This window comes from Eschscholzia californica, unplaced genomic scaffold (genome assembly GCF_041429995.1).
Source record: "Eschscholzia californica isolate CP2 unplaced genomic scaffold, dmEscCali1.0.p SCAF_2, whole genome shotgun sequence".
Lineage (NCBI taxonomy): Eukaryota > Viridiplantae > Streptophyta > Magnoliopsida > Ranunculales > Papaveraceae > Eschscholzia > Eschscholzia californica.
In genome coordinates, this window is record NW_028238309.1 from 16,987,781 (window position 1) to 17,001,494 (window position 13,714).

Sequence of the window (13,714 nt, forward strand, 5' to 3'; positions counted from 1 at the left end):
CAGTTTATCCTCAAGATTTATCTCATGTAATTTAGGCACTAAATAAAGTAGTTGCTGACGGGCTTTGAGCCTCTTTGTTGTTGGGCTTCAGGCCTCTTTGTTGTCAGGGCTTCATGCCTCCTTAATCATTGGTTTAACTTAGGTGATTATCGTGCTTATCACATCCTAATGATGTATCAATGCCTTGTAACCACTAACGTAGATCGTAGTCGAATTCTCAAAAAATATTATATGGGAAAAGGGAGCTGGTATTTACAGAGCCCACTTGGATATTTACAAAACTATAAGAAGTTTTTTCTTTTTCCTAAATAACATCATAATATTTAAAGATCAATTTAGGGATCTAACAAATATAGGAATCAAATCAAAACTGAAAGTCAAAATCTCTCACCTTTCTTTCATGGGTGATTGGGGAAATAAGAAAAGTATCCGGGGTATAAAACTTTAAAGGGTGAAAAACAAAAAAGAATTAGCCAAACACACCCTCCCTAGCTTGTTGCCGACAGAGAGTCATCGACTGGCTCTTGGCCAGCGACGACCGCCAACAACTCTCTTTCTCCTCTTTCTTTCTCTCTCTCTCCATCCCTCTCCTTGCTTCTCTTTCTTTCTTTAAGTTCCGGCGAAGGAGAGAACCCCTTCGCCTGAACTTATAAACCACGAAAGAAAATGAGAGAGAGAAAACAAAAAAGAGAAAAGAAAGACGAAAGAAAAGAGAGATAGAGAGAGAAGAGACGAACTTGGTGGTGGTCGCATTAATGGTGGATGTTGCCGGAATATGGTGGGAGTTCCTGGAATTTTAGTTGAGGAAGAAGAAGTTGAAACGTTGAAGTGTTTGGAGGAAACAAAATGTTTCAAAGTTTTTTTGTTTCCACCCAAAACTTTGTAGCACGGATAATTTTCTATTTCCCGAAATCACCCACCCTTTCTTTCATCTTTCACCAGCTGTTAGCGGCGAAGGAGCTAAGATTGGAATTTTTCTCTATTTCTCGTTCTCTCACTCTCTTCTTCTACCTCTCGTTTCTTCTCCGTCTGACTTTTTTCCCCCTTTCTTCGTTTGGATCCGATGAAGAAAGGGGACAGAGACGAAACCCTAAAGCCCCCGTGTGAAAATCCAGGCAAAGGAAACCCGGAAGCTAGACGAAAGGAACATTCGTCTGGTTTTCAGATGAAGGAAGTCCCCTTGTCTGGAAAACCAGACAAAGGAGAACCCTTGTCTGGATTTTCAAACGACGGAACCCTCATAAGAAATGTACGAGAGAGAGAGCTCACAGGAAAAAAAGTGACTACAACGGTGATAAAGAGATGTAGTTTCTAGGGTTTTTGTCCGTTGGAAGTTTATAAGATTTATGGGTTGTCTTTTAAGGAAATAAGAATGAAACTCCTTTTTGTAACTTATAAATACGTTTAGGGTATTATCCAAAAGTTGTCAATAAATACCAAAACACTGCTCTTCAAATATCATATTCTGTAAATTATACTTCAATGCTATGTAAACCAACGATAAATTTTGAAGAGTTATTAGTGTAAAAGTAAGTTTGGGGGCAAAAACATCATGTGAAGATAGTATGAAAATGTCTGTGCCATCCGACATTTGTGTCAGACACATGAGAACATTGTTCTAAAAGCAACTCCAACCTGTGCCAGACTGCAAAAATTCAAATTGTTGGCCTCAGTCGAGCACTCCAAGCATAGTCGATTGGGGTTTGGCCCCAACCGACGACTTCAGCCGACCCTAAGATAAGGGTCGGCTGAAATTCCCCAACATGACCGTTGGGGACTCTCAACGATCATGTTGGGGTTGAACCCATTCATTCTCATCCCAATCTCAAATTTTCTATTTCTTTCAATTTCTTTAACCGGTCTTCCAAGAGATCCAAAAAACTCTTTCTAGTTATCTTTAGTTATTAGTTGTAATCAATGTTGTTTAATCAAACTTATGAAGTAAGTTGGGAAATTTTAAATTCAAATTTTCGGCTTCAAGAGAGGCTGGGTTGGAGCTGAATTTTTGAGGTTGAGTTGAGGCTGAAAAATTTTGGGTTAAAAAGTAGTTTTTTCGGCCTAAGACAGGTTGGGGTTGGAGATGTTCTAAGTCAGCTGAAGCAATACACTTTGAAAGAAGCGGTATACAATGACATTTTGTGTTGTGCACAGTGACATCTTTGTCTCTAAAATGACTTCTATGTTTAGGACCTGTTTAAGGTTATAAATGTTCCCTAGCGTATTATAGCCAAAGATGATGCAGTTGTCTGCGAAAAGAAGGTGTTTGACGATGAAACTGGAATTAGGGACAGGGAAACCGACGAAACGATCTGGGTCCGCATTGCTCTCTAGGAGGCGACTAAGGTCTTCCGTAGCAATTGCGAACAAAAAGGGGGATAAGGGATCCCTTGTCTAAGTCCTCTGCTAACCTCGAATGTAGGACTCGGGCGACCGTTGATAAGAACATCCATCGGAGAGGAATTTCAGGCAAAAGTGAATGAGTTGAATCTAGTGATTAGAGAAGCCCATATTAGCCACGATGGGCTTTAGTGCTGCTTCTGACCAACTGATCAACTATGTGAAATCCACCATCTTTTTCTCAAAAAATTCACACCCAAAATTCAAAAGAATGATCATTCGCAGTCTCAATTTTCGTCAATATTCAACCCTAGACAAATACCTAGGCGCAAACCTCTTCATTGCTGCCAACAAGAGGCAAACTTTCTCTTCTATTCTCAACTAAATCCAAAATAAATTGTCCAAATGGCAAACAAACCTTTTATCCCAAGCAGGTCGCTCTTTTGTTGTCTCCACAATAGCAACGACTGTTCCCCGATACCAAATCCAGTGCTCTGCCCTTCCAAAAGACATAAGTAACCGAATTGAGACCCTTCAACGGTCTTTCTGGGGTGGGGGAAAATCCAAAACCAGCCACACCATCAACTGACCCTCTAAATGCCTCCCAAGCAAATTGGGAGGTCTAGGCTTCCGCCTTCTTCATCTAGACAACCAAGCCTTCCTCACCAAACTGTCTTGGTGCATGATAAAAAACCCTCAAGCTCTCTGGGTGAAATTTCTCAAAGCCAAAACTTTTTCCGAACGCTTTCAAACTAACTCCTCCTAAACCTAATCACTCCTGGCTTTGGAAATCCATCCACAAGCATTTTAACCAAGTTAATAGCTTCACCTTCTTGGAAGTTAATCAGGGCACTCATATTGCTATCTCGAATGATTACTGGATCCCGGACCATCCCCCTCCAATCCCCAATCCTATGAACATTAACCTGACTTGGGTGGCTCAACTCATTAATAACAGCGAGTGAAATATGAATTTAATTAACATTTGTTTACTAGTGTATTGGCAAAAAACAGCATTGGGCCTTCCTTATGCGCCCACCCTCGTGTAACATATGAGGGGTGCCTTCAGTAGCCTCTACGGTCTAGCAAGGAAGCCCACCGAAAGCCCAACACGCCTCGCAAGCCCAGAAATTCTAAGCAGGCCTACCCAAGCCCACGCTCCTGGCATGCCGAGATAAAGTCTGCCATGACGATCCACCCACACTCCAGCTAGTTGTGCGTACACGTGGCCAAATTGTTAGAGATTGGGTCAGTCCAATCCTAGCATTCTGCTACACGTTGGGGTCGTGGTAGAAGACCGAGTCTTGCGCTACTTTAAAGGAGTGGTGGACTATTTCTACTGGCAACGAACAGGCTAGGGCAACGGGTATCGTAAGGCTACCCTTCTCTCTCAAGAGATCAACGGCCACGGAAGCAGTCTAGTGTGATCCTACTATTGCGGATCCAACAACCCTGCGCCCCCAAGAGCGGTTACTATCCTCTACACCCTATAAATAGAGGAAGCCTCACTCTTGGAAAAGGGATCAGACTCTCACTCGAAAACTACTTACTTATTCTTTACTTAGCACTCTAGAAGCTCTACTCCGATCACCTCACTCACTCTATACTAAGCTCCGGCTACGAATCACCTACCCCGACGACCACTGGTCTAAAGCTAGCCTAAGGCAGAGATTCCGGTTAGAAGCTTCCACGAAACCACATCGGAACTTGCTAGAGGCTTCTCGTTTCTCTCATTCTCCGTTAGTCTATCCTTCTGTGAGCAGAAGACTACCCTTCCGCAAGCAGAGGTTTACTCTTCCGCAAGCAGAATCCTACTCTTCCATAACCAGAAGTCTACTCTGCTGTTTACGTAGTCCAGAAACTACCACAACTCACCATTCCGTAGAACCGAGCTCCGGCCACTCTACGAGTCGTGCCACCCCGACGCTACCACGATTCTACCATCATTAGTAACTCTATCTTCGGTTTATTCACTTTATTACATCGAACTAAGTTACTGACTTGACCGTCGGAGGGTCCTTGGCCGACACCATCTCCGGTGCCCCCTTGGACTTCACGGTTGTGTTTCCCTTGTGCAGGTTTACAGGCTACCGGTACCCGTTTTCTACCCTGACGTTAGCCCGACAGTAGCTGTCTCCTTCTCTGATGTTTGCCTACCCGTCTACCCGGCTACCAGAACCGACCTTCTGCCCGTCAACCCGTCTATTTGAAGGCCCGAAGCCTAGTTGCTGGTGCCCACCCGACGATCCTTCTAACCGTGTGACTTTCTACCCGTCCACAGTTTGGCGCCCACCGTGGGGCCTCAGCAACAACCATCAAAGACGACCTTTGCAATGGCAGATGACATGGTAGCCACTCCGATCGATGTTTCAGCACAGATAGCTGCTCTCACAGCCCAAATACAGGAGAATGCCCAAAAGTTCAAAGCTCTAGAAGAAGAGAATTCTCTGGTGAGAGCAGAAAACCAGCTACTTCAAGAGAAGATCACCGAGCTCTCTGTACCAAGATCAACAGGGCTAAGGTTTCGAGCTCCTGTTACTTCGATGCAACCTTTCACTCCAGAGCCAGGAAGTTCTTCCAGCCAACCACCCATGCAATCGGCTACTGTCAGTGGTTCTACAACACTACCTGCAACTCAAGCTGGCTCTACAACACCCTTCATGATGCCTCTGCCTTCATTCCAGAGCTCTGCTCTACCCCTACACTCTACTCTGCCCTTACACTCTACTGCTGCTCCTCTTTTCTCCTCTTCAATGTTTACTGTTCCCCCCTCACACACTGTGGCAGGTGGGACAAACCTTAACTCGCAAGCTGACATCCTAAACTTGTCTTTTACAGGTACTCCTCTGGAGCAGATCATGGCTAGGAAACTCGCAGAGATGGAGGCAATGATCACCAGAATCCCTGGAGTTCCTGCTCCGCTAAGGAAGAGTCTGCCCCAGAGCTACGCAGACTCACCTTTCGTTGATGCTATTGCCTTGGTAGAAATGCCTAAGAAGTTTTCGTTCCCTAACATGAGGATGTACGATGGAACTTCCGATCCAGACGATCACATCGCATCATATAAGCAGAGGATGTTCACCGCTGCAATACCAAGAGATCTCAGAGAAGCATGCATGTGCAAGAGCTTCGGTTCAAGCCTTGTTGGTCCAGCTTTGCAGTGGTACACAAATCTGCCCAACAATTCGATCGCCTCTTTTGCCCAGCTCACAGACACATTCGTAGCAAAAAACTAGAAAAGCTATCTGGCGATCTCTACCGAGTCCACCAGAGAAGGGGCGAGCCACTCAGAGACTACGTAGGGAGGTTCAACCGAGAGAAGGTATCGATTCCCTACTGCAACCAGGAGACTGCAGTTGACGCATTCCGAAAAGGCTTACTACCAGAAGGCGAGCTGTACAAGGAGCTTGCTAAATTCAACTGCACTACCATGGAGGATGCCCTGGCTCGCGCTTGGGTAGAAATTCGGTGGGAGGAAGACGAAGCCCACCGAAATAAATATTATTCTTATGATGACAGGAACAGGGACCGTCGCTCTAGACGACCAGATCGGAGAACAGATAGCAGACCAGGGGAGCCCTACCCAACTTCCAGACGCGGCCCTCCTAGGGAGAACAGAAGGCCACTTGACCCTCCATCAGGTCGCCCAACAGAGAAGCCTCAAGGACCCGTTCGTACCAGGATTCCAGAGTACAACCTAAGCATTGAACCAGTCGAACTAGTAGCGGTTATGAAGGGCATGGGCAGTACTGTAAGATGGCCAGGGAAGACAAAGACTCCTGGCAAGAAGAGAGACACAACCAAGTGGTGCGAGTTCCACGGAGATCACGACCACAACACTACAGATTGCATAGCCCTCAGGCTAGAAGTTGCAGAGTTGCTGAAAAGAGGCCACCTTACCGACTTGTTGACAGAGAAAGGGAAGAGTACCCTGACACAACGAGACACCCAAGTCAAGGAACCAGAGCAGCCGATTCCTACGAAGACGTGTCTAGTAATCTCAGGAGGTTCAGAAGTGAGTGGAGTTAGCCACTCTGCAGCCAAGAGGAGTGCTAGAATTGCAGCCAACCCTCTAGCCCACTCTACAGAAGCTACTCCTCATGCCTACACCAACCAGACAATAAGCTTCATAGACAATGAAGCAACAGGGCTCGTCAACCCTCATCATGACGCTCTTGTTATCTCTCTTAATATTGCAAATGTTCTAGTTAAGCGTATTTTGATAGATAATGGTTCATCCACTAATGTACTTTTCTTGAATGCTTTGCAAGGTATGGGCTTAGATGAATCTTGCATATGTCGACGCTCTACTGTTCTGGTAGGCTTTACTGGAGAACAGAAACACACATTGGGAGAAGTCACACTTCCCGTCTTCGCAGGAGGAGTCAACCTTAGCACTGTGTTTGTCGTACTGGACTGCCCTTCTGCCTACAATATCATACTCGGTAGGCCATGGATCCACAGCATGAGGGCAGTACCATCTACGTTCCACCAGGTGCTCAGGTTCCCAACTCCCTGGGGTGTCCGAGAGATCAGAGGGGAGCAGAGTACCTCAAGGAATTGCTACAAAAACGCAATGAAAGCCCCGAAGTCAGCCTTATAGCAATTACAGAAGGAGAAACTCAGTAGCACCGATCCAGACTGCCCAAGTATGGAAGAGCTGGATGAAGTCCAGATCCACCCAGACTTCCCGGATCATAAAGTACAGATTGGTTCTAAGCTCAATCCTACCCTACGGAGCAAGCTCGTCGAGTTCCTCACAACCCACCACGATTGCTTTGCCTGGTCTCATGCTGACATGACTGGAATCGACCCTGAGGTAATGGTACATAAATTGCAGGTAGATCCTTGCCATCCTCCAGTAAGACAGAAGCGTAGAAAATTCGCTCCAGAACGAAACAAGGTAATAAATGAGGAAGTTCAGAAGCTGATCGAAGATGGGTCTGTCCGAGAAGTCAACTACCCCGACTGGTTGGCTGACGTAGTCGTGGTAAAGAAGAAAAATGGGAAGTGGAGAGTCTGTATCGACTTCACAGACTTGAACAAAGCTTGTCCCAAGGATTCATTCCCGCTACCTCACATCGACATGCTTGTCGATGCCACTGCAGGCCACCAACTACTCAGCTTTATGGACGCGTTCTCTGGGTATAACCAGATACTGATGCACCCTGCAGACCAGGAAAAGACTGCCTTCATCACAGAAAGAGGCATCTTCTGCTACAAAGTCATGCCGTTCGGGTTGAAGAACGCAGGGGCAACCTACCAGAGACTGGTAAACAAAATGTTTGCAGGCATGCTGGGGGACACCATGGAAGTCTACATCGACGACATGCTAGTCAAGTCTCTAATGGCTGAAGAACATCTCAAACATCTCCAGCAGGCTTTCGACGTACTAGAAAGGTACAATATGAAACTTAATCCTACTAAGTGTTCCTTTGGTGTTTCTTCAAGGAAGTTCTTGGGGTACATGGTGACCCACAGAGGAGTAGAAGCCAACCCAGATCAGATCCAGTCTGTGATGAACATCCCTTCTCCCACATGCATCAAAGATGTGCAGAAACTAGCTGGTCGAGTGGCAGCACTCAGCCGTTTTATCTCACGTTCCTCTGAAAAATGCCACCATTTCTTCTCTACCTTACGAAAGGCCAAAGAATTTGCATGGACTCCAGCATGCGAAGAGGCACTCCAGCAACTGAAGGAGTACCTGACCTCTCCGCCCTTGCTATCCAAGCCTCAGGAGGGAGAAAAATTGTATGTCTACCTAGCAGTCTCCGAAACAGCAGTAAGTGCAGTGTTAGTACGGGAAGAACAAGGTAAGCAACTACCCGTCTATTACGTTAGCAAGTCCCTGCTTGATGCAGAGACCCGTTATAGCCAGCTAGAAAAACTTGCACTGGCCTTAGTGATGGCTACCAGGAAGCTAAGACCATATTTTCAGTGCCACCCGATAGTCGTAGTTACTACATTCCCGTTAAAGAATGTGCTTCACAAACCAGAGCTATCTGGTAGACTGACCAAGTGGGCTGTCGAATTAAGCGAGCATGATATTTCCTACCAACCTCGTACCGCGATTAAGTCCCAAGTGTTGGCTGACTTTATAGCCGACTTTACACCTAGTACTCTAATTCAAGCCGAGAAGGAGTTATTGTGTCTTGCAGAGCAGAAAAAGCTGAAATGGACCCTGTCGGTTGATGGCTCCAGTAACATGAATGGGGTCGGGCTAGGGCTAGTCCTCCAATCCCCTGAGGGAGACCAAATCCAGCGTGCCGTCAGATGTGAGTTCAAAGCCACAAATAACGAAGCCGAGTACGAATCATTGATCGCCGGGCTAGCTCTCGCCAAAGAAATGGGTGTTCGAAGGCTAGAGATAAAGTCATACTCCCAACTGATAGTCAACCAAACGCAAGGAGCATACCAGACCAGAGATGCCAGGATGACCGCTTACCTAGCCAAGGTAAAAGGTATGTTAGCTGACTTCGAAGAGGCCAACATAACACAGGTACCCAGACTGGAGAATGGGCATGCTGATGCCCTAGCCAATCTAGGCTCATCGATCCCAGCCAAGTCAGAGCAGTCAATCCCACTAGTTACCCTCCAGTGGCCAGCCACATGGAAAAATCCTGCCCTGGAGGTAGCAAGTGTAGACTCCAGCAACAATTGGATGATACCAATAATAAGTTATTTGACCACCGACGAGCTACCAGAAGACAAGAATGAGGCTCGTAGACTAAGAGCAAAAGCAGCTAGGTTCACCATGCTGGAAGGTCAACTGTTTAAAAGGTCCTACTCTGGACCCTATCTCAAATGTGTTACTCCAGAGGAAGCCAAATACGTGCTAGCCGAACTTCATGAAGGAGAATGTGGCAACCACTCAGGAAGCCGTAGTCTAGCCAGTCGAGTCCTCACAGCCGGCTACTACTGGCCTACCATGCGAGCAGATTCTATAAGTCACGTCAGGAATTGCGACAGTTGCCAGAGGTTTGCCAACTCCTCCCATTTACCTCCAGAAAAACTCAACTCCATACTCTCACCATGGCCATTCATGAAGTGGGGTATGGACATCGTGGGAAAACTACCCACTGCTCCAGGGCAGAGAGTTTACATGCTAGCCGTGACAGACTACTTCACCAAGTGGATCGAGGCTGAGGCATTCCACCAGGTCAGAGACCGCGAGGTAAAGAATTTTATTTGGAAAAATGTTATTTGCAGGTTCAGGGTACCCAAGGAGATCGTTACCGACAACGGTTCCCAGTTTATTAGTTTCGACTTCCAGGACTTCTGCAAGGGATGGGGAATCAAGCTTAGCTTCTCTACCCCACGCTACCCTCAATCTAATGGACAAGCAGAGTCTTCTAATAAGACCATCATGAAAACTATGAAGAAAAGGCTCAAAAAAGCTAAAGGGGCTTGGGCAGACGAGTTGCCAGGGGTTCTCTGGTCGTATCGAACTACTGCTAGAACCCCAACTGGCGAAACTCCTTTCTCCCTAGCCTACGGTTTTGAAGCAGTCATACCAGTAGAAGCTGAAGTACCATCAGTACGTTGTCAATGGACTACAGAAGAGTCAAATTGGGATCAACTCAACCACAACCTCGACACGGTCGACGAGCTCCGAGATATGGCAGTAATAAGGAATGCAGCATACCAGCAAAAGGTAGCCCGTCATTACAACCGGAACATCAGAGCTCGTACCTTCAAAGTAGGTGACTGGGTGCTCCGAAAGGTTTTCCAGAATACCAGAGAGGCTGGAGCAGGTAAACTAGCCCCCAACTGGGAAGGCCCCTACCTAATCACCAGGGTGATAGGCCAGGGAGCATACAAGCTCCAAGCAAAAGATGGGCTCAATATCAACAACAGTTGGAACGCCACTCATCTAAAGTTGTACCACTTCTAACCCTACCTCCTTACTTTACTTACCGCTTCTAATAAACACTTGTTCTGACTTAAGCATCGGAGAGTCGGTGGCCATGCCACCGACTGCCCCTCTCACCCATTTTGTGACAGGATTTTTGACAAAAAAATGGGACACACCCCATTAGACCTGCTGGTCTACCAGCGTAGATATACACACCTGGTGAAGTTGGTTCAACTCCCAGACCAAGGAGCATAAGGGCAGTTGCGGCCCCAGTATAACTCGGTAGCATACGACATGCCCACACCGAACCCCTCAGAGGGGAGCAGGGAGTACCACATATTCTTATTTCCTCTGTCCATTATCTATTCTCTCCTCAGAACATTACTGACTTGGGCGTCGGAGGGTCGATGGCAATGCCATCGACCACCCTTTCTTCTTTTCTGTACAGGTTGATTATCCTACGATAGACATGGGCAAGCTGGAAACAGAACACTCTTCTCCCACCTTGCAGCATCAACAAGGATGACGACCTAAGCCCAGAACAAGCCTAGTCCGACCTGAGGGAGAGTAACACATGCCCTTACCTCCTTTACATAATTTTTCCTTTGTCATCTCAGGACGGTGCTAACTCGAGTTTCTGAAGGTCGATGGCGTTGCCATCGACCACCCATCAGTGTGCAGGCTGGCTATCTAACGGCAGACTTGGACAAGCTGGGGAAGGACGCCCTTCCCCCATCCTACGATGTCGACGAGGATAACAGGACAAGCATGGTCCAAGACTTTGTCTAAGGGAGAGTACCACATACCTCTACCTCCTCTGGCTATTTTTTTTTTAACATGTAAAAAAACTCACTAACTCGAGTTTCCGAAGGTCCATGGCATTTGCCATCGACCACCCCTCTTGCAGCGCGCATGGTCGGCAATCTAATGGCGAATTTGGACAAGCTGGAAAAGGACAACCTTCTCCATCCTACGACGCCAACGAAAATGACAGCCTAAGTCCAGAGCAAATTAACTCTAAACTTAGGCTGGGGGGACAATAAATGGCAAGACAGTGTTCACACGGACGATTCGACACCTCTGCCCAGATGACGCTTCCCCGCCGTTGGCATGCATATCCCTGCCCGGGTCGGAGTAGTACAAAGCAAAATGCGGGGCACAACCTACCCTCTACTCAACAAGACATGCAACGTCGATCAACGACTCCACCAAAGACTAACAAAGTGTGCGCAGCCGACGACTCAGGCTACCCTGATGTGTGCCTCTCCTTACCCCAGCCCTAGGCTGCCCTGGAGCACCACTCCTTGTCCTAAGGCTGCCCCAGAACACCACTGTTTGTCCTATTACATACTTGTTGCACTTTTTATTGAATTACTGTACTCAATGATTACTAAATTCACAAGTCATTAATAAAGCATAGTTAAAGCAATTCTAGCTTCATTTTTTAAAAAAGTCAAACCCAGAAGTTAGAGTAACAAGGGGAATAACCCCACAAAAGTTTAGCACGCCCCATGGGCAACAAGGGATACTAAAGCCCTCCGAAAGTCTAAGTTTAACACAAACTAACGACACAGTATTCCTGACATAGCCCCATGGGCAAGCAAAAGAAAGAAAATCTAACTACCACTCAGTGGAAGAAGCTAGCCCAAGGGTAGCACAACTCAACGGGCACGACTACCCGACGCTCTAGCCCTAGCTTGAGCCTGCTCTGCCTCTTCGATCGCCCTATCCTCCGCCTCCTGCTGGTCGAGAAGCGCAATCGTGCCAGCCGGATCCCAGTCGGTAAGGTACGTCCCCGCCACGTACTCCCGCATAAGCATGCCCCTTGCATGTATCTGTACCCGCGCCCCGTGATCCTCCACCACCTCATCGAACTCGTCTGTTTTCACCTTCAACTTGCCCTTGAACTCTTCAGCAAGGCGCCTCTGTTCCTCGACAAGACGAGCCTGCTCCTCGGCAAGACGAGTCTGCTCCTCAGCAAGGCGAGATTTCTCCTCGACGAGAAGATGCTCTGCATGGTATTTCTGCTTCCACTCGTTAATCTGCTCCTTTTGAAGATCTCTAGCATGACCCATGCCAGACAAAGCCTGCGACGGAAGCACATAAAAACACAACGTTAGATGACAAATCGATACGAGGAATGTTGAACACACCTAAGTAAGAAAGAAGGAATACAAACCCGATAAGCCTGGGTCATAGACCACTCCATGGTCCCGCCATACCCCATCTCCCTAAAACCTGGCCTGTCCCACTCCATGAGCAACTGAGGGACCACCTGTGGCACGAAAGAAGAATCGTGAAGCGCTGACGATGGGGGTGACACCTCGAAATGCACCACACTGCCACCGCTACCCGCCGAGGGAGCCACGGTCATAGGCAGCGGCTCGGCACTTGCAACAGAAGGGGAAGGAGCGGCAGAAGGCCTGAGACGGATGCGCAGAGGATGAGGAGGCGACACTGCCGCACTTGCGGCAGCTGCTTTTCTAGCACCAGGAACCTCGGGCATACGATACCTCTTCTTCGGCATAACGTCCTCTGAAGGAAAATAAGCACATACTTTAGAAGCTCCAAAAGCAAGAAAACGGAACAACGAGATGCAAAAAGGATGAAGCACATACCAAGGGTCACTTCGTCAACTCTCTTATGGCCAAGTATGACCTCCCAATGCCTCTCAATGGGGCTAAGAGCCAGGCAGAAGTCGAAACGCCTAACAGCGTCCCGTGCTACAAAGTCAATTTCGTTGCCCTGCCCGCTATCTACATGAACCAACGGACCAGGTAAGGCAGGAAATGACAAAACTCGCGTCAACATCGACAAACAAACAATAAATATCACTCACTAGCAAGTCTCCACCCCGGAGGCATCCACGACACGTCACGCCCACCAAACAAGCTAGGACCCTGCGCGAAGAAGTACCGGTCGTATCGCCGCCTCTCGCTGGTAGGCAAGCCTGTCACCACATGGGTCCTACCATCTCGAATGCGAAACTGATACCGACCCTTGTCGAGTTTCAGGAGGTAGAATGCAGACACATCCTCTCCATGCAATACCCTACCCGGCCCAGCCAACTGGTCGAGACACAGCAGCACCCTCCAAGCATTGGGCATCAGCTGGGACGGGTGAATCTCGAATCGCCTAATGATGTCGTACACCAAGGTAGGGATTGGAAGCCGGAGGCCAGTTTCGAAGCAATGCTTGTACAGAGCAACCCAACCTGGCGTATCACCGTCTACCAATTCAGACGGCCCGGGAGCTCTAAGCTTCACATCCTTAGGTATCTTATATTTCTTCCTGATTCTCTTCAGACATGTGTTGGTAATAGCAGATGGAGGGTTTATCAACACCACAGGTCGCCCAGCAGGAACACGCGAACTAACCCCGTCTTGTGTCGAAGCCCCAGCGTACTCACTAGAAGAGTCGCCTACCCGTTCGTCCATCCTACGGAGCACACGTTCGAGTAAGAATAAGGTACTCCTACCAAGGATCTATCTTAGCCCCAGCAGTGGCGGCAACAAGGTCCTA

The 13,714-nt window shown here is 47.7% G+C and overlaps 1 protein-coding gene across 1 annotated transcript; it reads right to left on the reverse strand.

Annotated features, from left to right (window-relative positions):
• Nucleotides 1-11,612: 11,612 nt before the first annotated feature.
• On the reverse strand, nucleotides 11,613-13,629 carry LOC147556579 (uncharacterized). The gene is made up of 4 exons (XM_086664298.1): nucleotides 13,032-13,629; nucleotides 12,811-12,948; nucleotides 12,372-12,727; nucleotides 11,613-12,279 (listed from the first exon to the last, which is right to left on the reverse strand). Exons 1-4 carry the CDS (start codon nucleotides 13,627-13,629, stop codon nucleotides 11,854-11,856), a joined length of 1,518 nt encoding a protein of 505 aa, XP_086520424.1. The 3' UTR covers nucleotides 11,613-11,853.
• Nucleotides 13,630-13,714: the final 85 nt, after the last annotated feature.

What these genes read in the sequence shown, in the direction of transcription:
- LOC147556579 (XM_086664298.1), bottom strand. Translation starts at nt 13,629, where the DNA reads ATGGACGAACGGGTAGGCGACTCTTCTAGTGAGTACGCTGGGGCTTCG. An exon ending in AGTTGACGAAGTGACCCTTG is followed by an intron (nt 12,728 to 12,810) that starts GTATGTGCTTCA and finishes ATTTTCCTTCAG; the next exon opens with AGGACGTTATGCCGAAGAAG. An exon ending in CTATGACCCAGGCTTATCGG is followed by an intron (nt 12,280 to 12,371) that starts GTTTGTATTCCT and finishes CTTCCGTCGCAG; the next exon opens with GCTTTGTCTGGCATGGGTCA.